At 36.5% G+C, this 21,328-nt stretch overlaps 3 protein-coding genes across 7 annotated transcripts; 2 read left to right on the top strand and 1 right to left on the bottom strand.

The window, feature by feature from the left end:
- Nucleotides 1–580: 580 nt before the first annotated feature.
- Nucleotides 581–7,077, top strand: LOC140004361 (probable 26S proteasome non-ATPase regulatory subunit 3). 3 transcript variants are annotated; one of them, XM_072066291.1, is made up of 10 exons: nt 648–807; nt 1,040–1,095; nt 1,676–1,764; nt 1,869–2,059; nt 3,381–3,518; nt 3,600–3,736; nt 4,005–4,059; nt 4,137–4,247; nt 5,611–5,850; nt 6,278–7,077. In XM_072066291.1, the coding sequence occupies exons 3-10, from the start codon at nt 1,686–1,688 to the stop codon at nt 6,788–6,790; spliced, it is 1,464 nt and encodes a 487-aa protein (XP_071922392.1). In that variant the 5' UTR covers nt 648–807; nt 1,040–1,095; nt 1,676–1,685; the 3' UTR covers nt 6,791–7,077. The 3 variants fall into 3 exon arrangements, with proteins under 3 accessions (XP_071922391.1, XP_071922392.1, XP_071922390.1); XM_072066289.1 differs by having other exon boundaries at nt 670–807; nt 1,009–1,095; nt 6,278–6,828; XM_072066290.1 differs by lacking the exon at nt 1,040–1,095 and having other exon boundaries at nt 581–807.
- A 1,209-nt stretch (nt 7,078–8,286) lies between these two features.
- Nucleotides 8,287–11,129, bottom strand: LOC113710238 (uncharacterized). Its single transcript, XM_027233131.2, has 5 exons — nt 10,973–11,129; nt 10,732–10,828; nt 9,416–9,494; nt 9,217–9,298; nt 8,287–8,636 (listed from the first exon to the last, which is right to left on the bottom strand). Exons 1-5 carry the CDS (start codon nt 11,003–11,005, stop codon nt 8,496–8,498), a joined length of 432 nt encoding a protein of 143 aa, XP_027088932.2. The 5' UTR covers nt 11,006–11,129; the 3' UTR covers nt 8,287–8,495.
- A 2,072-nt stretch (nt 11,130–13,201) lies between these two features.
- LOC113710337 (probable ubiquitin-conjugating enzyme E2 23) lies at nt 13,202–20,884 on the top strand. Of its 3 annotated transcripts, XM_072065347.1 has the most exons (9): nt 13,202–13,489; nt 13,657–14,392; nt 14,510–16,561; nt 17,132–17,269; nt 17,728–18,192; nt 18,501–18,570; nt 18,661–18,800; nt 18,934–19,245; nt 20,022–20,884. In XM_072065347.1, the coding sequence occupies exons 2-9, from the start codon at nt 14,360–14,362 to the stop codon at nt 20,265–20,267; spliced, it is 3,456 nt and encodes a 1,151-aa protein (XP_071921448.1). In that variant the 5' UTR covers nt 13,202–13,489; nt 13,657–14,359; the 3' UTR covers nt 20,268–20,884. The 3 variants fall into 3 exon arrangements, with proteins under 3 accessions (XP_071921448.1, XP_071921449.1, XP_027089087.2); XM_072065348.1 differs by lacking the exon at nt 13,657–14,392 and having other exon boundaries at nt 14,490–16,561; XM_027233286.2 differs by lacking the exon at nt 13,657–14,392 and having other exon boundaries at nt 13,203–13,489.
- The last annotated feature ends 444 nt before the right edge of the window (nt 20,885–21,328 follow it).

Below are 21,328 nucleotides of genomic sequence, written 5' to 3'. Positions count from 1 at the left end.
ATTTGGAATTACAATAATTCTAAAACTGCGCGTTTGATCCAGTACAATGGAAATTGAAATATTGGAATCATGCCTTAAAATTTGGCCATTCATGATTCCTAACCAAATTGGTAGGAATTGACCAAAACCCTCATTAGTGGGCTCTCTAGGAATTATTCCATTTCCTAAAATCTCTTCTCTTCTTTTCTCTCATAACTTAATCTTTCTCTTCTTTTCTTTTCTATCCTCATCTCACAAACTAGCTGTTAGTTTTCCTTTGTTTGTTAGTTTTTACTAGTAAGAAAGAAAAGAAAGGAAATGGGAGGAATTCAAAAGGATGAACAGCAGGCTAAACTTTTCCTTTCAAATTGGACGGAAATGAAAAAAACTTTGAGAAAACTTGTCAATTTTTTTTTTAAAATACTTATTTTATTTTTAAAAAAATCTTGAACAAATATTTAATGACTTTCATATTCAAAATTATTTTACTAACTTTCAAAACTCTCAAATAAATAACAATCCATTTTCTTCTCTCATAACTTACTAATTTTTCCCTTCTTTTCTTTTCTATCCTAAACTCCCAAACCAAGAGTAAAGCTCGAAGCTGGAGTTAAGCAGGAGCTAAGGTTCTGGGGTTACTTACTACTGTAGAATAGTTTGGTAAAGTGACCGAAGAGGCCTTTGGGGTTTTGTCGTCACTCGTCATCTTGAGACTGAAAAAAGCTTTTGAAAGAGAACCCTCAATCCCAAAGTGATTTCCAATCCTAGGGTTTTTTTTTAATGTTTTTTTAAATTCACTCTCGGAAGTCGGAAATCGGAATAACTCAGGTTCGATTCATCTTCTCCTTTACTTTACCCCACGCTGTTGATACGACAGATTTCTCTACGTGGAGATTAGAGTTTTAGTTTCTTTTCTTGTAGCGAAAGAAAGTTATAATAATATCTTCCTTTTTCTTCTTTTTTGATTCTAAATCACTTTTGGTACCTTATTTTATTTTTACCATCCCCCATTCCATCTCCTCGACGAAGGCATCTAATTGTCAGAACGGCATTCACTCAGATCTCTGGCTTGGTATCCCTCCTCAACCATCGGTTTGCTGCCTGCCCAGGGAACTAGTTAAGCAGTCCAACAGAGCTTAGATGTTATTTTGATTTTGTTCAATTTTTTTTCCTGCTATTAGTAGTTCAGATGCGAAATTTAGAAACTGGTTGATTAAATTTTTTTGTAGCCTATGCGAGTATTGTTTGTAGAAATGGGTAACTGATTGATTGATTAAATTTGTGGTTTTTGCGGTATTGTTTGTGGGAATTGTTAATAATTTAGACTGGGTTTCTTCCTTTTGAGAATTTGCATTTGAGGTTGAAAATCGGGGACTGTCTTTATTGGACAGTATTTCCTTGGTTTTGATGGAGTGCATTTTTGAGCTTCCCTATTCTCGCTTTTGGATGTTTTAGATTGGCTGAAACCCGTTACCTCCCAGGCCCTCGTCAATTTTCCTCATGAATCCATCTATGCAGTATCGATATATGCAATCTAAATACGTTTGCCATAAACTTAGTAACGAGAAATGCAAGGAAAATGATTTTTCTTTTTTTTTTTATCAACTTTAAGGAGGGCTGATCAATTAAATTTGCATTCGTGTTAGCTTGATTAGGTGGTCTTCCTCTCAATGATACTGACTTTGATTTTTCACAGCACATAAAAAATGACTCAAGACGTTGAGATGAAAGAGCAACCAGCCACCTCAAATTCTGTCACCTTGACTGCCCCATCCACTCTGCAGCGTAAGTATCTTTCTGTTCATCTTCTAACCCTTTTACTGCGTTGCTTGGTCTTTAATCAATATTGATTAATTACTATTTCTTTAATGGAAAACTTGGGGTTTCAGACTTGAAAGAGATAGCATCACTTATTGAGACGGGTGCATATGCCCGGGAGGTTCGGAGAATAGTTAGGGCAGTTCGGCTAACTATAGCTTTGAGGAAGAAGTTAAAGGCGTCTGTGATTTCTGCATTCTTAACTCATACCCTTACACCTGGATCAGAGGTGCATTCACGGTTGTCCTCGTACATTCCCAAGGTAAGAAAGTCCTCTTTCAATTTTTCTAAATATGTGGAATTTCAGTTCTTTGGCTTGGCACCATTCTTTGTTTTTGCCTCCGTTATTTCTTAAGTGGCTTTTGTTGATGAACTGGCAGTTGTAGCATGTTTGTTGCTGAAGGAAGAATATTCTGTTTGTACATGACTATATTCTACAGTGTGTTGGGGACTTTACTCCTCAAATTATTGTTCTGGACTTTGGACGAATTGCATCTTACAGTTATCATAGTCAACTTTACCCCATTTTTGAATTAGTGTGGCAAAACTAGACAGGGCTGATTGATTCTGTGGACAAGATTTGTGTGATCACATGCAAAAAAGGGTCTAAATGGTTTATGAAAACAGGACATGGACATGAGTGCTGGTTTCATCGTTTGTTAATATGAGCTTTAATTGGAAGCTGGAGACTCTAGTTATCCCACCACTTCAGCTTGTCATTATATCTTCTCTTTTAATCGCCTTTAGGACAAATTCCGTCACTTTTAAATTTGATTTCATTCTTCAAGCTCTAAAAATATTTTGTTCAATGGTCTATTAATAGTTGGGGAAGAGTGGAATAGAGTGCTGTGTGCAAAGTAGTTGTTGGAAGTGCAAAGTGTCAATTAGTTTCATATTAAGGGTGAAAAAGTAACTCCTGTACTCATTGTACATGGTAACATCCTTGGTTTCATCTTTTTCATCAACTTGAAAGTATAAAGCCTTGTAAAATTTAAAGTTATTATGCCCATATGCTGCTCCTGCTTCCATCCAGTGAGACAACAGTAGAGGAATATTGGCCCTACTGCTATTAGTGCTTGCATTTATATGCTGAAACTCAAATTCCTGCACCCTGCCTTTAATTTTCTTGTTATACCTCCGATTTTTTGTTATTTTGCTACCTTCTTAGATAACATTTACTGCCATTACAATTGTTGCTGTAGTGTCTCCATGAATATTACTTGCAATAGCGCAGCAACGAAAGTGACATCAGTTGATGAAGCAACTGGAAATGGGAATTATGTAATTAAAGGTTTTCTAGTGGTATTTGGTGGTGTGTTAATCATATTGTGGGAATTGTGGAAATGGCTTTTGAATTATCATGTAAGTAATACGAAAAGAATTGAGAGATGATTTTCTTTGTACAAAATCTTATCCATTATATGTCTGTCAGACATTTTCTATCCAACAAAATGGACTCGTAATTGGTATGTCTTCATTGCCTTCCTTTTAGTGCAAATATCTTGTTTTTTCCATTGTATTGTCAAACAAATACAGTGCTGTTAATAATTATGCAGCTTGACAAACTTAAATGCTTCTTATAGGATGATGAACATGAAATGGAAGTTGATACTGCAACATCTGCAACCCAAGCCCCTACAAAGCATTCTCTGCCAGAGCTTGAGATTTATTCTTGCTTGCTTGTCCTCATATTTCTCATTGATCAAAAAAGATACAATGAGGTATACTTTGTGTCATCCCACATTTTTGTATATTCTGATATAGTTCTTAATGTAAAAGACTATCTCCCTGTTGTTCTACAGGCTAAAGCATGTGCCTCAGCAGGCATTGGACGCTTAAAGAACTACAATAAGCGAACTCTTGACGTTCTAACATCCAGGCTTTATTTCTATTACTCTTTGAGCTATGAACTTACTGGTGATCTTGCTGAAATTCGTGGGTTAGTTATGATTTTTACTTGCTATTGCATATACTTCATCCCCTTGGTATGATGCATGATATAATTGGTTCACGAGCATTTGGCAGCTGGTGCTCATTTTTCCATTTCATATGAATATATGATGCATGGAATAAATGGTTCAGAAATAATTCAGACGCTTATTTTCCATTTCTGTGTGCGTTTGCATCTGTCTGTGTATTTGTGGGCATATTTTTCTTGAGTACCCTTTCCTTCCAAAACTTTGCCTAACAGAAAGTTTAATTCGCAGAAACCTGCTTGCTCTGCATCGGATTGCAACACTTCGCCGTGATGAGCTGGGTCAGGTTTGTAACCTAAAACAGTAGCTAGTTTGTTGTCTTAGTGGCAGCCTTCATCATACTTAACAGCTTAGTTGACGCAGGAAACACTTCTCAATCTGTTGCTTCGAAATTACCTCCATTATAATTTATATGACCAAGCAGAGAAGCTGAGATCCAAGGCACCCCGTTTTGAAGCTCATTCAAATCAGCAGGTAAATCCAATATTCTTTTTATCTTAGTTTTCTCTCGTGCAGAATCCGTCCATGTGCTTGGGATATTTTATCTTGTTTGGAACTTGTTGACTTTTCTGCACCAATAAGTATTAGACTCAAAGGATCAAATGAAGGAGTATATTTGGGTTATTACTTTTACTCCCCTCAGATTTGGACAAATTACATTGAACCCCTTCCGCTTCTCAACCACTCCACAGCCATTGTTGAACAACTTCTCTGGCTGGAAAGAGAAAGAAGGAAAACAAAAACTCTTTCATGAATAACTCCTATGATTGAGGGCAAGTTTTGTTGAGGAACAAGAAGCAATCTGTAGATATATTGATTGGAAAAATATCTGCTGAAATTATATTAGAATGAATTGGGACAATAATTAAATGGCAAAGTGATGGAAAAAGACGGTTTCCAAGGCTATTCAAACTAAAAGAACCTGGAATGGAACTTTGACTTGACGACAAACACTATTTTAGTATTTTTTCTTTCAAGAAAAAGTTTAGTAATAAAGTGGGAGGAAATTCAATTTGTTCTCTTAATCGATTTGGCAGACCCTAAGAAACTTGATTCATTTTTTAATTTTACTGCTGGAAGGATGTCTCCGTTTAATCGTTTTTCTTCTTCTTCTTCTTTTGGTTTTTTGTTTTTGTTTTTTTTTTTTGGGGGGGGGGGGGGGGGGGGGGGTTCTCGTTGAATGGGTTCTGATTTTTGGATTTAAGCTTGTGAAGTCACACTATGTTACTTTGGTATGGTGGTTGAGATGGTAGTTGGGCTATTAGATTGCTGTAGAAGGTTTGAATGGTCTAATGGAAGACATTTTATATTTTACAATTTTGGTACTCAATAAGGGTATTTCAGACCTTTTGCTGTTTATGTTTTTCTGTTGGATCTGTAATTTGGCCAAACCTTTTTTTTTTTTTGGTGTGGCTGTGGCCCCGTGGGGGGCGGGCGGCGGCGGGGGGTTGTTAAATAAATTTATCCCATTTTAGTTTGATACACAGAGTCATGAAACTAAAGTAGGGGAAGAAATTGGAACCTGCTTTAGATGTTGAGTAGGAAATTGGTAAAGCATACTTTTCCTTGTAGTACGTGTATATTAAAGTGAAAGCAAAGCTCTGCCAGTTGCTTTGCTACTAGACTAATCAAATGGGAATGAAAAAAAAGGTTTGTTCTGATTGAATCAGAAAATGTTCATGGCAGCATTAATCAAAGGGGTAATGCACCATACTAGTACCTAAAAAAAAAAACTACATTCTATTATTTGATCATCTGGTCTAATCTGTTTGATGCATAATATGGATGCTTAGAATCTGCAATCTTCGATGCCTCATCCTCGATTTCTTTATTCCAGTTTTGTCGCTACCTCTTTTACCTTGGAAAGATCAGGACAATTCAATTGGAATATACTGATGCTAAAGAATCCCTTCTGCAAGCTGCAAGGAAAGCCCCTGTTGCGGCTCTCGGTTTCCGAGTTCAATGCACTAAATGGGCTGTGATAGTACGTTTACTGCTTGGAGAGATCCCTGAGAGGACTGTTTTTATGCAAAAAGGAATGGAGAAAGCTTTGAGACCATACTTTGAGCTTACAAATGTGAGTTTGTGTTGTCTGGTTTCTTATCTTTTTGGTTCATAAAATTTGGAACTTTTTAAGGTATGTAAAATTTGGAACCTTAAGGTAGCATGATTTAAAGATTTCGTTGTGTGGGAAACACACGAGAGGGGCTAATGATACTTATTGCATGTGAACAATAGTAGTGTAGCAGTGGAGAAATTAGTAATTGTAGGACGGAATTGCAATATTTAAAGTAGTAGGCTAATTGTTTGAGACCTTTTATTCTGCTTGGTCATGAATTGAGGACACTGGCAGTTTGCAGCCCCCTCATACCAGAAGAATCTTTCACAACTGCAGAGCAATGAGAATCCCAAGCAATCGTAAATAAAAAGGATTCAATTAGCATGTTAATATATTCCTGATTTTGGCTTTAGAAATTGATTCTTCGTTGGTTACAATGATTCAGGCTGTTCGAATTGGAGATCTGGAGTTGTTTAGGACAGTTGCTGAGAAGTTCTCAAGCACTTTCAGCTCAGACCGAACCAACAACTTGATTGTGAGATTGCGGCATAATGTCATTAGGACAGGGCTACGTAACATTAGTATCTCATATTCCAGGATTTCACTGGCTGATGTTGCTAAAAAGCTGCGGTTGGATTCAGCAAACCCTGTTGCTGATGCTGAGAGCATTGTGGCTAAAGCAATTCGGGATGGGGCCATTGATGCTACACTGGATCATGCTAATGGATGGATGGTGTCCAAGGAGACTGGGGACATTTACTCTACTAATGAGCCTCAAATTGCTTTTAATTCAAGAATTGCTTTCTGTCTTAATATGCATAACGAGGCGGTTCGTGCCCTCCGATTTCCACCAAATTCACACAAGGAAAAAGAAAGTGCTGAGAAGAGGAGAGAAAGACAACAGCAAGAGCAGGAGCTCGCTAAGCACATAGCTGAAGAGGATGATGACGAGTTCTAATGGAAAGCCTGTGATAAGGCAATCTTGGGTCCATGCAAGATGATTTCCCTGTCGTAATGCACCACGATTTCCTTGTCGGAACTGCTCCTTTTTCCTTGAAACTCAACTGCTACTGCTTGTACTACTTGTTTTGAATAGCTTTTGCCATTCTTTTACATCGGGACGTGAGATTTTTCTTTTAGTTTCAGTTATTGTTGTTTCATCATTTAACTTACATTGCATAAACCTGTTAATTAATCTCCTCAGGGTACTCGCACTTACCCCAGCTAACCATTGATTTTGGCTCATTCGATTGCTTTTTATTTACTTGCAACAGCAGGCCTATATTCTTTTTTCTTTTTTTTTTCTTTTCGGAAACGATAGATGACAGCAGGCCTATATTCGATTATGGAAATTTTGGTCTTTGTTTCAGTGGGTGAGATTAGAGATTTGTTAGATTTTAAAAATGGGATAATTTCAGAAACCTCCCTTGAGGGTTCCTTGAGATTTTCAATATTACACCAAAATGATCATGATAGCCTTGACAGATTAATATTTTTTCGTGCAATTAAACAATACACTGCTAATCTTGTTCATATGAATGCATCGCACAATTAGACATTTAATGGAAACAAAAATAAAATTCACTCATGGAATAACCGATCATGTCCTAAACACAATAATAACATATTAAAAATTAATTTTAGGCTTGTTTGGAGGATTTGGAGATGAATAGAAGAATATATAAATTGGGATTAAAAAGGATAGGGCTAGTATTGATACTCTAATATTTGAGAGATAGGATGTTATATTGATGTGGTTATTGAAATTTTTTAAGTTTAACAATGCAAATTTTTTTAATTTTGATTGAGGTTTTAGAATTTAGGGGTTGACGGTGATAATCGTCATGGTGATAATAGTTCTAATTTGAAATGTGGTAATATTAAAGGTTTAAGATAGCCGAGATGAGCGTTGAAAATGAGTTTGAGATTTTGTTCATGTTCCCTAGTTTTTAAATAATTATATAAGAAAGTAAACTGAACCTCACAATTTCACGAGGGCATTTTGGATTATTCATTCAAAATTTTGACCATTAAATAGTTTTTGTAACCAAAACAATAACCTCAAGAGAGGTATATGTAATTTTTCAAATCTCAAGAGAACTAGTTGAAATTGTTAAAAACCTCAAGGGAGGTTTCTAAAATTATCCCTTTAAAAATCACCAAATCTTGAAGTTAGATCTAAATTTTTTTCTTCAAACTTGAAGCAATTTTATTCAGATCTGACTTATTAGGCTGCAGTGACATTCATCTTATGAGATGATACTCCTGGAGTTTCAGTAGTATTATGATCAAGTTTTCAGTTTTTCAGATTTGGCGTCTCATTTGACTTTTAGTATCTATGCTATTCATGGTCGGTCGAAACAGTTTCAAAAGACAAAAATTAAGTCCTTAGATTTCCAGTCAAGTCTTCGACAGCAGAATGATATGCAAGTCAAAGTATTTTGTCGAGGAAAATTAAAAAGAGAATATGTAAGTATAGTATAAAGGTCCACACCTATTTTGTTGCTACAAAATAAGGACTAGACTTCTTTACATTTCCTTTCCAGGTATACAGCTGAAATCAATTGACCAGCAAAATTAACCAAGCTGGAATTACTAGTAAATGGCCCAGCAAATAACAGAGAGTTGCTGCTACAGGTAACTATATCGACATTTGTGCATCATCACCCAGTTGGACTAAATCCAAAAGACTGGACAATGTTGCTGACTCTATCTGCAAAAACCCTTGAGGTTATTTTCTTCCCAGGGACATGAAACGGGTTTGATACTGCATCAACATAAGCAGCATGGAACTTCCTGAAGAACTAGTAATTTACATCAAATAAATCAAAGTCAGCTGAGATGTCCAAAAGTTAAAGACACCCTACAAACCATTAAAACTTAACCAAACTAGTACCATTATTGAATTTCTACTATCATGAGTTTATTGAAAGAAAAGATGATGACGATGAAGAAGAAGTTGTGCAAGACGAAGTCATCAAAAAGATTTCTTTTTTTTTTTGTTGTTTGAAGAGAAGGGGGGGGGGGGGGGGGGGGAGGGAGGGACATGATCTGCATCAAGACTTGAAGTTCAGTAGCACCAATTAATTTGTCACGGCACAGGCACGAGTTCATTGAAAACCAACTACAGCCAGAGAGAGGGGCGATACAACCTCATTGCAGCTTTCAACATCATCATTTGTGCTCATATTATTCTTGCAACTCAATGATGCGAGATTTGTGAATGTTCAAAGCATTGAGTGTGAAACTTGACCCAGCAGTGCTGGGGAGGAAGAGGGGGGAAATGGAGGGGATATTACCAGTGTTTAAGCCCATTGTTACATAGATCATGGCTCAATAAGCTATGGAATCAAAATTTTCACATTTGCAGAGAAAAAAACTTACGTTTCTAACATCTGCATCCCGGACGTCCAGATCCGTTGTAACCAATATAAACTTGACCTTTGTGTTAGTCAGATAACCATACCTGCAAATATGCAGAGGGATGTAAAGACCAAATAGAGCAACTACAGCTATGTAATAATCTTGTAAGTTCCCACTCCTATATGAGTGGATTGGATATTAAGCATCAAAATACTCTTACACTTTGTAATTTTCAGTCGGATACAGCATACCAAGAAATGTCTCATTCAGAGTGGGGCCAGATTTTTTCGGATTGTTCACTGCAAGAGAATGAGGATGAACTTTTAAAGTGTTCTTTGTCAAAAAATGCCAAAGAAAATGTGTAAACATGATTCTTGGTGATCCAGAATTTCTCAATCATCAGACATAGATACAGATTAAGTTGAGATGCTTCAGACAAGAATTACGCCTACCATAATTCTTTCTAATGAAGCCTTTATCCACAATCAGAGCAAGAACATGATCATATCATTAAATTATTGCTAATATATAAACTCGCCTCCCCCCTCCCCCCCCCCCCCCCCCCCCGGCCCAAAAAAAGGAAGGAGCAGCAATGTTTACACAAAAACAGGGAGAAACATAAAGGAACTTATGCCATGGGACACAGTTGCAGAACCACATGTAATAGTTCTCATCAAAAAACTAATCATGCTAGACTTCACATGCTAAATGCCCAATAACTGAAACGCCACATTCTGTACTATCAATCAATACAGAAGAATGCATCATATACAAACATATGGAATCAGCAATAATTCGCACAGTAACCACTCATTCTGTTACTCTCTCCAAGTACACGCATGCAGAGATATAAGCGCACTAAAGAAAAGTGACACTGCTAGAAATAATCGGCCTTTGGAACAGGATATTGCACCAGCAGAGGGAGAGTTAGTAACCAGAAAAGATTGACAGAAGCATTCATTCCAGACTGAGAAGTGAACAAAGCTTTTGCATCTGTCTCCAGCAAGCAACTCCAGTCTGATAAAGGTCTAGTGCCATGAATATTTATCTCTCTAGTTAAATGTTTTTAAATGAAGGTGGCTAAGCAAAATACATATGCAAATTGGCATGCCTTCTGATCTATCTTAATTATACAAAAACTAGCAGTACAGTACAGCAGGTTGAGTGAGCTAAACCTTTATTCAAGAAAAGAGATAAATAGGCAACGCCAAACAAGAAAAAATAAGCGACCAAATCGAACAGTGGAAATCGTGTATGAAATGTATATATGTTGAGCTCAGCGAAATAATAGTTTAGAATATCAGAAATTCAGAAGACTCTATCTAGTGAAGATGAGTTCAGACTACAACAAGTGTTGCTTAGCTCATAACTGAAAGTTATGCATATAATGATTCCATCTCATTAGTACAACAATTAAATCAATGCATTTACTGCTAATATAGGTTATTTACTTGAACGGGAGCGCTTAAAAGAACCAAGTAGTCATTAAGAAGCAAAAACATCAGGCAAGATCCGAAAGAGGAAGAGGAAGAGGACCTCTTTCGTCAACGACGTCAAGGGAGCAGTGGACGATGTGGTGAAGCTTGAGGGCATCATCTGCTTCCGTGAAGCTCTGTATGTATAAGGGATTATTCTAATCCCGCCGCCGGAAAATCAAGAAATGCCATCAGTTGGCGGCTGCGTCTTTGCCATGTGATGTGTTTATTGAAAATGAAAGAACGAACGAGATTGTCTTATTAGGATCCAAACATTACAGAAAGGTGAATGGGCAGCGTACCTGGTGGCCGACGACTGCAACGCAAACGATCATCGTCTCTTCAGTCCGATCAGCACTGGGACCAACCCCTCTGCCGCTGCACCAGACGGAGGGACGGCGCGAGATCTATATGGTCTCTTATAGGCAAATTGACCAAATAGTCTTTCAGCTCTTTACTGAACCAATTTTGGTCCTTTAACTTTAATTCTGGTCCCAAAAATTGGGATAATTTGAGAAACCTCCCCTAAGGTTTATAGCTATTTCACTGGCCTCCTTTCAGATTTTGAAATTTGCATTAACCTCCCTTGAGATTTATTATCTTGTAATATCTAGGTCCAACCACCAATTAAAAAGTAATATTAAGAGAGAGAAGATAAAGTGATTTCACTATTACCCCTCATCTTTTAAATTGTTTAATTAATCTAATATCAATCCAAACATTAAAGAAAACACTAAAATTTTCTATATCATCAGGGATTAAATTACATATGACATCAAATATAGTATATCATTCTATATATTTCACTTAATATAAGATTTAAATTACTCTTTTTAGTTTCAAACCAAATGTCAAACAAGATCAACAACAAATAATTAAAAATTTTGTAACTAAAATATTACAAAGAGCGAATTTTAATATCATAAAAATCTCACTAACTAACTTTAATATGTTAATTAGAATATTTGTGATATTAAAATTTGTTCTCTGTAATATTTTAGTTTCAAAATTTTTAATTATTTTTTGTTGATAGTGTTTAACAATAGATATGTAACTGAAAAGAATAATTTGAATCTTATATTAAGTGAAAAATATAAAATGATATACTGTTCTTTGATACTATATGTGATTTGATTCTTAATAATAAACAGCAAATTTTAGTATTTTCTTTAATGTGTGGACTGGTATTAAATTAATTAAATAATATAGTAGATGAGGGATAATGATGGAATCATATATTCATATAATATTCTCTCTTATAGTATTACATTTTAATTATTGATTGGATCTAAATATTACAAGATAGTTAACCTAAAGGAAGATTAGTGTAATTTCGAAACCTGGATTAATTTGAGAATAGGCTAAATCTAAACTCTAAAACTACATTTATTCATAAGTCACTATCGACTTTTTTTTTCTTTTGCTTTTTGATTAATTATCAACTCCTACGATATTCCTATTTTAACTTATATTAAGAGACAGCCTAATTGAATCAAGAGAAATTAGAAAAGAGCAATTCCCACCTCTATCATGCCGTGCGCTTATCTTTACTAGATGATTTACATGTATTCAAAACATTATTAAATAAAGAAGAAAGAAAGAATTTCTACTTTATATGCACAACATGAAGAGTTCCCCGTACAAAGATTTCCCTCCACTTGCATGCTACAAAAACTTCACCAGCCATTGGTTCCTTGTTTTGCATTTGATAAATAGCTTTTACCCACAAATGATGAGACCAATGCTAACAATTCCTTTGGATTCATCAATTTTTCAAAAATTAGTTTTTCAAATATTATAAAAATTTTTAAAAAGCACTCTAAAAAGTGCTCTAAAAAGTAGTCTAAATTTTTTTTATATTTAAAAAATATCCCAAAATATATTCTAAAAACTCTGTTACTCTTGAATATTTCAAAATATATTTTAAAAATATCCCAAAATATACTTTAAAAACTCTGGTACAATAAAATTTTTAAAAAACACCTCTAAAAACAGTTAATACAAACGGAGTTAATACTACTATAAATTAACTCATCAAATAGTGGGACGAATACTAACATGAACCTGAATCGATCTTGACCATTAAATCAAGGCTTCTCATTATTGATACACGAACCAACCATACGAATTTAGAACTAGATCTCGATATTCATTAACTTTTTAAAATTACAACTTACAAACATAATAAATGAAATTTACTGCTCAACTAATGAAATCAAGATGCTCGAGCTTGACTCGTGCACGGTCAATGAAAGTTACATTCCATCGGGGCTTGAAGGAGAATCAAGAAAATCTCAATTTAAATTTTGTCAAAGAAAAGGTTTAAAGGAAGGGAACTTTTCATTACGGCATTGCTTTGCAAGTTCCATTCAAGTACACAACCTTGAAAATTCAAGGTGGGGGGAAAAAGAAAAGAAAAGAAAAGAAAAGAAGCACACAAAGTTGAGACAAAAGAAAAGCGGTACTTGTACGGCACGTAATTACAATAATGTCCCTAAAGTGGACGCCTAACATTAGTCACCGGCTCACCGCTCTTTAGCTCCTCCGTCTCTCTGGTAATCGAATATACTTGGGCTTCGGCCAATGTCTTCTCCTTCCCTTTGCCTAAAATAAATAAATAAATAATATATATATATATATATAAGAAGGAAAAAAAAAAAAGAAAACGAAACGATTACAAAGTAAAACATAGGAGGAGGTGGAGTGGTGGGTAAATAATAATAATGAGGTAGTATTCATTTTTCCAGGATCAGTTCTTCTTATTGCCTACAAAACACCCCTCTCCTCTCAGCCCTTCCCAAATTCACCGATTTTCTGAGGTATTGTTATGTTCTTTGCCATTTTTTTGTTTGTTTTTAATGCCATTATCTGCAATCGCGTATTTTTAAGATATTCTTGTTGAATTTATTTAATAATGCAAGTAATTTTGTCATCAGAATTTACAGCTCATTGAGCCCATTTATTGTGGCCGGTTTGCTTTTTGCAGGGAGCATTCTGTTGTGTTTCTGATGAGTATCTGGTAGATTTAGTCTTGTTTTTTCAATTGAAATTTAATTTGGGGAAGGGGCGTTCTTGTCTTGTTTTCCAATTTGAATAATGATTTCAGCTGGGCATGAGCGATGATCGAGGATTTTGGTGGGATTTTTCTTTCGAGTATATGAGGGTTTGTTTGTGATTATTATTTGAATTGGATTTTGGGTTCTAAAATTTGAGGTTCAAACTGGTCGAATCACCTATCCGTCATTTGTGGTTACCACGAAGAAAAGTCGGTCCTGCTAATGTTGGAACATGTGATTGGACTGGTTGCTTGTAGAAACATGGGTCTGGTTGCTTGTAGAAACATGGGTCTGGTTGCTTTTAGAAACACGGGTGTTTAGCGTGTTGCTTACATCTTGGTGATAAAAAACCAAAATAGCCGGTGTGAAGAGTTTAAAAGTTTTTTATAATGAAATTTGACTAGATTCTAAATGCCAACGGATACTTAAATTAAAGATGCATGGTTTTTGAGTTCTTTTTCACGCAAATTTCTTGCTTTGGCTCCAGCAGAAGCAGAAAAAATTGATTCTGATAGCTTATTGCTGATTAAGAGCATGAAAATTGAGGTTCTCGGTGTCTTTTTAACGTTTAACCATGAGTACTTTTGTGAGTGGAATCAAGAACCATGAGCAGTTTTGATAGTTCATGTGGAGATGTCGTCACCTGCTGGTCTAAGCTCACTTCTTGTATGCATGAAAAGTATTCTTAACCTATTTGCTATTATGGAGGCTTTTTTTTTTTTTTTCTCTATTTTTGTGTTTTCCCTTTAATGATTTCCTCAAGTTTCTTCATGTGTTCATTAGATGGATACTGGGCCGGGGCAGCACAATGTTGCTTCCAAAGATGTTGTACCAGTAACCACCGCAAATAATGATGCTGATTTGAAGGAAGATGATTCACCTGTAAATGGACTTTATTATAACCAAAATGTGATACCTGCAAATAAACCAGGAGATATTCTCAAGAATTTACAGAATGTATCCTATGTATACAGACAAGATGTTGTAAGAAGCAGTGTCAATAGTAAGCTTGGAATTGTTACTGAAGTTGCTGGTGACTCTGATTCCGATGGAAGCTTAACTGATGACGATGACGATGATGATGATGATGATGATGAGGTAGATGACGATGATGGTGACGATGAAGATGCTGAAGTGGATAACTCTCAAAAAGTTAACCAGACTAAAGATTCTGATAGTCAAAAGAATCATAACCTCCCAGCTGATCAAGTTAGGGTGCTCTGGATAGATGAATCTGAGACGACAGAAAGTATAAATAATGTGAAAGTTGTTGATCGGGGATTTCTGCATGGGGATTATGTTGCTGCTGCTTCAGACCCAACGGGTCAAGTGGGTGTCGTGGTAGATGTCGATATTTCTGTTGATTTATTAACTCATGATGGCTCTATCATTGAAAATATTTCTGCCAGGGACTTGAAACGTGTCAGGGATTTCACAATCGGTGACTATGTAGTTCTTGGTCCCTGGTTAGGTAGAATTGATGATGTTTTGGATAATGTCACAGTTCTTTTTGATGATGGCTCCGTATGCAAAGTTATGAAAGCTGACCCACTTCGTCTTAAACCTGTTGGCAAGAATATTCTCGAAGATGGGCACTTTCCTTACTATCCTGGGCAGCGTGTCAAGGCAAACTCTTCGTCAGTCTTTAAGAACTCAAGATGGCTTTCTGGCTTATGGAAAGCTAACCGTCTAGAGGGTACAGTGACTAAAGTTACAGTAGGTTCTGTATTCATATATTGGATTGCTTCTGCTGGTTATGGACCTGACTCTTCTACAACGCCAGCAGAAGAGCAAAGTCCCAAAAATTTAAAACTTTTGTCTTGTTTTTCACATGCAAACTGGCAATTGGGTGATTGGTGCCTTCTTCCTTCACCTGTGCTATTGTCCAGCATTCCTCTGGACAAGGGATTATCAAAATTAGAACTTTGTGATTCTGTCAATGAGGAATCAGAATCTGCTCAAACAGGAGCAGAATGTTCTGAAGTTGTCACTTCGGAGGAATCAAATGGGAACGGTGAATTAATAGGACTTGATGCAGAGGTTTCACTGGAAGCAAATAATGGGAAGGCTGAAGCTAAAGCTCCTGCAGAATCTAGTTCGTGTTCTAGTTCATTGTCTATTTCCAAGGAGTCAGTCCATGAATCTTGGCCCTTACATCGTAAGAAGATCCGTAAAGTTATAGTCAGGAGGGACAAAAAAGCAAGGAAAAAAGAGGACAATTTTGAAAGAGCCCTGTTGATCGTTAATACTAGGACTAGTGTTGATGTAGCCTGGCAGGATGGAACAATAAAAAGAGGTATAAATTCCACGAGTTTGATTCCTATTGAGAGTCCGGGAGATCATGAATTTGTTGCAGAACAGTATATAGTTGAGAAAGCTGCCGATGACGGTTATGATGCTGGTGAAACTAGACGTGTAGGGGTTGTGAAAAGTGTTAATGCAAAGGAGAAGACAGCTCATGTGAGGTGGTTAAAGCAAGTTACTAGGGCTGAGGATCCCAGAGAATTTGATAAAGAAGAAGTAGTAAGCGTTTATGAGTTGGAGGGCCATCCTGACTATGATTACTGCTATGGAGATGTTGTTGTTCGATTATCACCTGTTTCTCTTCCAGTAGAAATTCTATCCACTACTAACTCTGCTGAAGAGTCTGAGCTGCTGCATGGTACATATGAGGAAGAGCAAGATGCAGAACAGCACATTGGATGTAAGAAGGTTGAGGATGAATCAACTGATGAAGTTTGTACTGAATTCTCAGATCTCTCCTGGGTTGGGAATATTACTGGACTCAGGAATGGTGACATTGAGGTCACATGGGCTGATGGAATGGTATCAATGGTACATTTTCTGCTGGACTAGTGATAACATCATTAGTTTGTTTCAAATGGGGATGCCTTCATCCACCATCTCTTCTTTACTATATGATCTTACTCTGGTCTTGTGCTGGTTCCCTTTCCTTCATATGTTGAAGATATAATTTCGAAACCCTTATTGTTTTTCTCCTCTTCTTATTACATATTGGTATACACCCAGAGAGACATCTGCACTTATATTCTCATAATGTGATTGATGGTGGTAAATGCATAGGTGGTTATATAAAATTGAACTAATGGTTTGTTGTGTATCACCAACACTGCAAAGCACTTGAATAGTAAGATGTCAAAGAAGTGAAACATCCAAGAATATTTGATTATTTTGCTTATTTAGATTTTCATCTAAAAAAAGTGGATGCTAACAGTTTGAATTGCTACTGCAGCTATGAGACATACTTTGGCTTTCTGTTGCATGTGATAGTATTATGTTTTTTGTCATTTTTCTACAGTTCAATGTATTGTACTCATCTTGTAGTACTGTATTGTATAGGAGTTTGTAATTGTACATGGTTGACACTGTACTTTTCCCTGTTAGGTTGGTCCTCAAGCAATATATGTTGTTGGTCGCGATGATGATGAGTCAATTACAGGTGGAAGTGAAATTAGTGATGATGCAGCCAGCTGGGAAACCGTTGAGGATGATGAGATGGATACTATTGAGAATGCTGATGAGGTTTATACTAAATGAAATTTGTTTGTTGCACCAAATGTTTCTTAAAAACTCAATTGCTTCTTTGTAAACCTGTGGAAAAGGAAACATGGTGTAGAAGTTTTATAATGGTTGATACGGTCAGGATTCTTCAAGTGTTTTGGCAGACTTCACAGCATTTATCAGCTCATTATGTAGATATGCTAGTTGATTGTCTCCACTGACCAAAAGTAAATAGGTTCCTACCAGATAGTTTTGTTTGAGTTGATTATAGAATATTAGCTTGATAAACTAGATGTCCAGAGAGTTTTATTTGATGCGGAGTGGAATAATGACTGACAAGTATTTTTTTTTCTTTTCTAAATTGTTTCTGATGCTTGAAACTTTTAGTAAGAACGTTACAGGCCCTAGCAATTTTTTGTATTTTATATGATATGTGTCATCAAAAGATATCATGTATGACAGATTTTGTTGCTATCTAGGGTGTTAAAAATCGAAGTGCCACTGACATCAGAATTGACAATGAAGATGGCTCTGATAGTTCTGGAAGAAATGGGGCTCTTTCCATTCCCCTGGCTGCACTTGGGTTCGTGACCAGGTTGGCCTCTGGTATATTTTCAAGGGGGCGAAAACACACTGATCCAGATTCCAGGAGTGATGATGAACTTCAGCTGCGGGAATTGGCTGTCAAAATAGATACTGATGATGAGTCATGTTCCCAGAGATCTAATGGTGGTGATAGCATTGGAAGTCTGAGCACTAAAGTGAAGGCAGAGGAACAAGATGACAAAGGGGTAGCAGATTTATTGGATGCGGCTGAAGCTCTTTGTAACTTGAAGCCAGAAGCAAATGTCCCAACTTATCATGATGATCGAGCGTCTAGTTTCAAAGGATTTGATATCACCAAAGATCCTTACGATCATTATTTTCGTGGTGCAAATGAACAGGTTAGTCGTCTGTCCATGGTTTTTGACTTTATTATTTTTCATTCTAAATGCTGTGACTGCCTATATAGTACTGAGATGTCCTTGATCTAGTACAAAACAATGCAATAATCACCAGCTTTAATTTTGTTGAAAAGCCCGATTCAGTTTAATTCAAATTTCACGTAAATGATGGCTGATGGATCAACTCATTTTCAAAAATGATGAGCTGGTAGCAACACTGTCTAATGTATCACATGCTTAAATCTCTTTCTACTACTTGTCATTGCTTTGAAGTTGGATCATAATAATCCTTTACATTTTCACCACAGAATAATGCGAGCAGGAAGTGGCTCAGGAAGGTTCAACAAGATTGGAATATTTTGCAGAATAACCTTCCTGGTATGTTCAAATCCTTTATACTAGATTTCACATTACTGCATGGAAACAGTATGAGCTCCTTTGGTTCTAAACTGTTACAAATGTTTGTAGAGGGAATCTTTGTACGTGTTTATGAAGATCGAATGGATCTATTGAGGGCTGTCATAGTTGGAGCGTATGGAACACCTTACCAAGATGGCCTTTTCTTCTTTGACTTTCACCTCCCACTAGAGTACCCTGATGTCCCACCAGTAAGAAAGATTGATAATTCTTTTATAGATTGGATAGGTTCTTTTATTTCGGCAGCTACTTGCATTCTACTAAACTCTGTTGCAGAATTGCTTCTTTCCTTATTTGTCTTCTGTTGCTTCTTTAACATTGCAGTCTGCCTATTATCATTCTGGAGGGTGGCGAATAAATCCGAATCTGTATGAGGAAGGCAAAGTTTGCTTGAGCCTTTTGAATACTTGGACAGGCAGAGGAAATGAGGTGTGGGATCCTTCATCATCGAGCATTCTTCAAGTCCTAGTTTCGCTTCAAGGGCTAGTGCTAAATTCCAAGCCATATTTCAATGAAGCTGGATATGACAAACAAATTGGGACAGCTGAGGGAGAGAAAAATTCTTTGTCGTACAATGAGAATACATTCTTACTCAACTGCAAGACAATGATGTATCTCATACGGAAACCTCCCAAGGTGATGAATGCCTAAACTCCTCTGTCAATTTAATGGTTTCATGTGAACATGTACAGTTTGTCCTGGGTTTCACTATGGAGAGTTCACTGTGTTTGTTTGTTTTTGAGACTGCATGCTGTCTGTTTTAAGTGGTTATATTACTTTTTTTTAATCTGTTCACCTGATGGAGAAGAATAGATTTTATATAGAGTGGAACAAGCTAGGAGATTGCAGTTGGTTATTTTTACTTCTTCTTTGATGTTCGTCTTGACTTTTAGTTCCTGGTTTTCTTGGTGCAGAAACCTTTCTTGTTATCTAGGCTGAATGCTTTTGTCATAGTGTTACAAAAATCAATCTTATTTGATATTTTCTTGATTTTCATCTGAACTTTAGTTAGCATCCACATTAGAGACTTCTGTAAAAATGTCGTGTTGGTGGACCAATTTGATGATTGTTCTTTGCAAAGTTTTCAATCTTTTTAGTGCTTTTTCCAGATAAGTTCCTTTGTTCCACCTTTGCATGAGGTGATTATTCTATTCTAAGAAAGAAGCTAGCAAATCACTTCAAAAGATAAAACCTAGTTCTATGGAACAGCCATGAGAGAGTTTTGTGCCATGCTGCATCCAATGTTCAAACTTCTGATGCCTACGTATGGTTCCGTTGCTTCATTTGTGTTCCCCTTTGTACCATGCCTAAGATTTTTCATCATTAATTGGGACTGCATAATTCTATATAAGCATAAAATTTCAAAATCAGCTACTAATGTCTTTGTAATCCTACTATGAAACTGTTTCCAGGACTTTGAAGAGCTTGTCCAACAGCACTTTAGAAGACGTGGTTACTACATCCTCAAAGCCTGTGATACTTATATGAAGGGATATCTTATTGGTTCACTCACAAAAGATGCTTCCATTAGCAGTAATACCCATGCTAATTCAAATTCCATTGGCTTTAAACTGATGCTGGCAAAGATTGTGCCAAAACTTTACATATCGTTAAGTGAAATTGGAGCCAACTGTCAGGAGTTTAAGCACCTGCAATAACCTTGGAAGTCTTGCAGGGCCAGCTGTATATCTTCTTCATCCAAATCCAATAAGGTCAGCGTAATCATTTAACTGGATTGATTTCAAGACCATTTGACCTTACATGGTCTTAGTTGATATAGCTTTAGATTCTGTCTAACTTTAGTATTGGGAAACCCAAGATGCATTATCATGTATTAAAAGCCCAGTAGGACGAGTCCTTCAGAGCAGAAGTTCCAAGGACTACTGCTGCTGTTTGTTAATTGTAAAATTTCATGAACTAACACAACTAATTCATTGTTACAATCTCTGATGGCTTTGACTACTCAGGGTACCTACATAGAGCTTTCCAGTTTTGCATCACTGAAAGAGGATATATTTGAGATACCCTCTTCTGTTTTTCTTGTATTGCTTTTCTGAGAAGTGAGATTTCTCATGTATTTACAGTCTTTGTACTATCTTTTGGCATTTTTGTTTGTCCTTTAGAGTGAGAGGTGTTATTGTAGTCTAGGTATTCTTTTTTCATCCTGTTTTGTTTTTGGGTGTATTCCTGGATCTTGTATGACTTGTTTTACTTTGGAAACAATGATTGATCTTATGATCCCTACCTCATTATTGGTTGGGCTTCAGTTTTGTTAGAGATCCAGAAATGAGGGTGGGCTCTAAACTGACTCGCAACTTAAGTAAGATACTTTTCTGCTGAAGAAGATTTCCGTTCCTGAGATGCTCATTGTCGTTTGCCAACTTGTTCTGCAATTTAGGTAAAGCTCACTAGTCGTGGAAAATTTGTAATGAGGATTTGCTTGTAGGAGTTGTAGGATTCGTTGTCTCAAATTGTTACCCTGCTGATTGGCAAAAATGTCATTAGATAATGCAGTGGAATCCATCCTAACGACCCAAAGACGGATGGGGAAAGCTTGGTAGCTTGCGCTTGGGACCCCCGATTAAAATAGAAGACAATGCAAGCTAATCATTAGAGGTGGAGTTGTTCTAATACAAAAGGCTAGTAACCGGATTTGTACCCAGAAATAGCATCTCTGTTTAAGAGGTGGGATTTTTTTTTTTTTTTTTTTTTTTTTTTT

Source organism: Coffea arabica, chromosome 9e (genome assembly GCF_036785885.1).
Source record: "Coffea arabica cultivar ET-39 chromosome 9e, Coffea Arabica ET-39 HiFi, whole genome shotgun sequence".
NCBI lineage: Eukaryota > Viridiplantae > Streptophyta > Magnoliopsida > Gentianales > Rubiaceae > Coffea > Coffea arabica.
The sequence above is the reverse complement of the archived record's forward strand: the minus strand, read 5'-3'. Positions and strand labels throughout refer to the sequence as shown.

What these genes read in the sequence shown, in the direction of transcription:
- LOC140004361 (XM_072066290.1), top strand. Translation starts at nt 1,686, where the DNA reads ATGACTCAAGACGTTGAGATGAAAGAGCAACCAGCCACCTCAAATTCT. An exon ending in TGTCCTCGTACATTCCCAAG is followed by an intron (nt 2,060 to 3,380) that starts GTAAGAAAGTCC and finishes TGCTTCTTATAG; the next exon opens with GATGATGAACATGAAATGGA. An exon ending in CATACTTTGAGCTTACAAAT is followed by an intron (nt 5,851 to 6,277) that starts GTGAGTTTGTGT and finishes ACAATGATTCAG; the next exon opens with GCTGTTCGAATTGGAGATCT.
- LOC113710238 (XM_027233131.2), bottom strand. Translation starts at nt 11,005, where the DNA reads ATGATCGTTTGCGTTGCAGTCGTCGGCCACCAG. An exon ending in CCGACTGAAAATTACAAAGT is followed by an intron (nt 9,299 to 9,415) that starts GTAAGAGTATTT and finishes GCATATTTGCAG; the next exon opens with GTATGGTTATCTGACTAACA. An exon ending in GGGATGCAGATGTTAGAAAC is followed by an intron (nt 8,637 to 9,216) that starts GTAAGTTTTTTT and finishes GTAAATTACTAG; the next exon opens with TTCTTCAGGAAGTTCCATGC.
- LOC113710337 (XM_072065347.1), top strand. Translation starts at nt 14,360, where the DNA reads ATGTCGTCACCTGCTGGTCTAAGCTCACTTCTT. An exon ending in TTTGCAGAATAACCTTCCTG is followed by an intron (nt 18,571 to 18,660) that starts GTATGTTCAAAT and finishes AAATGTTTGTAG; the next exon opens with AGGGAATCTTTGTACGTGTT. An exon ending in TCATACGGAAACCTCCCAAG is followed by an intron (nt 19,246 to 20,021) that starts GTGATGAATGCC and finishes AACTGTTTCCAG; the next exon opens with GACTTTGAAGAGCTTGTCCA.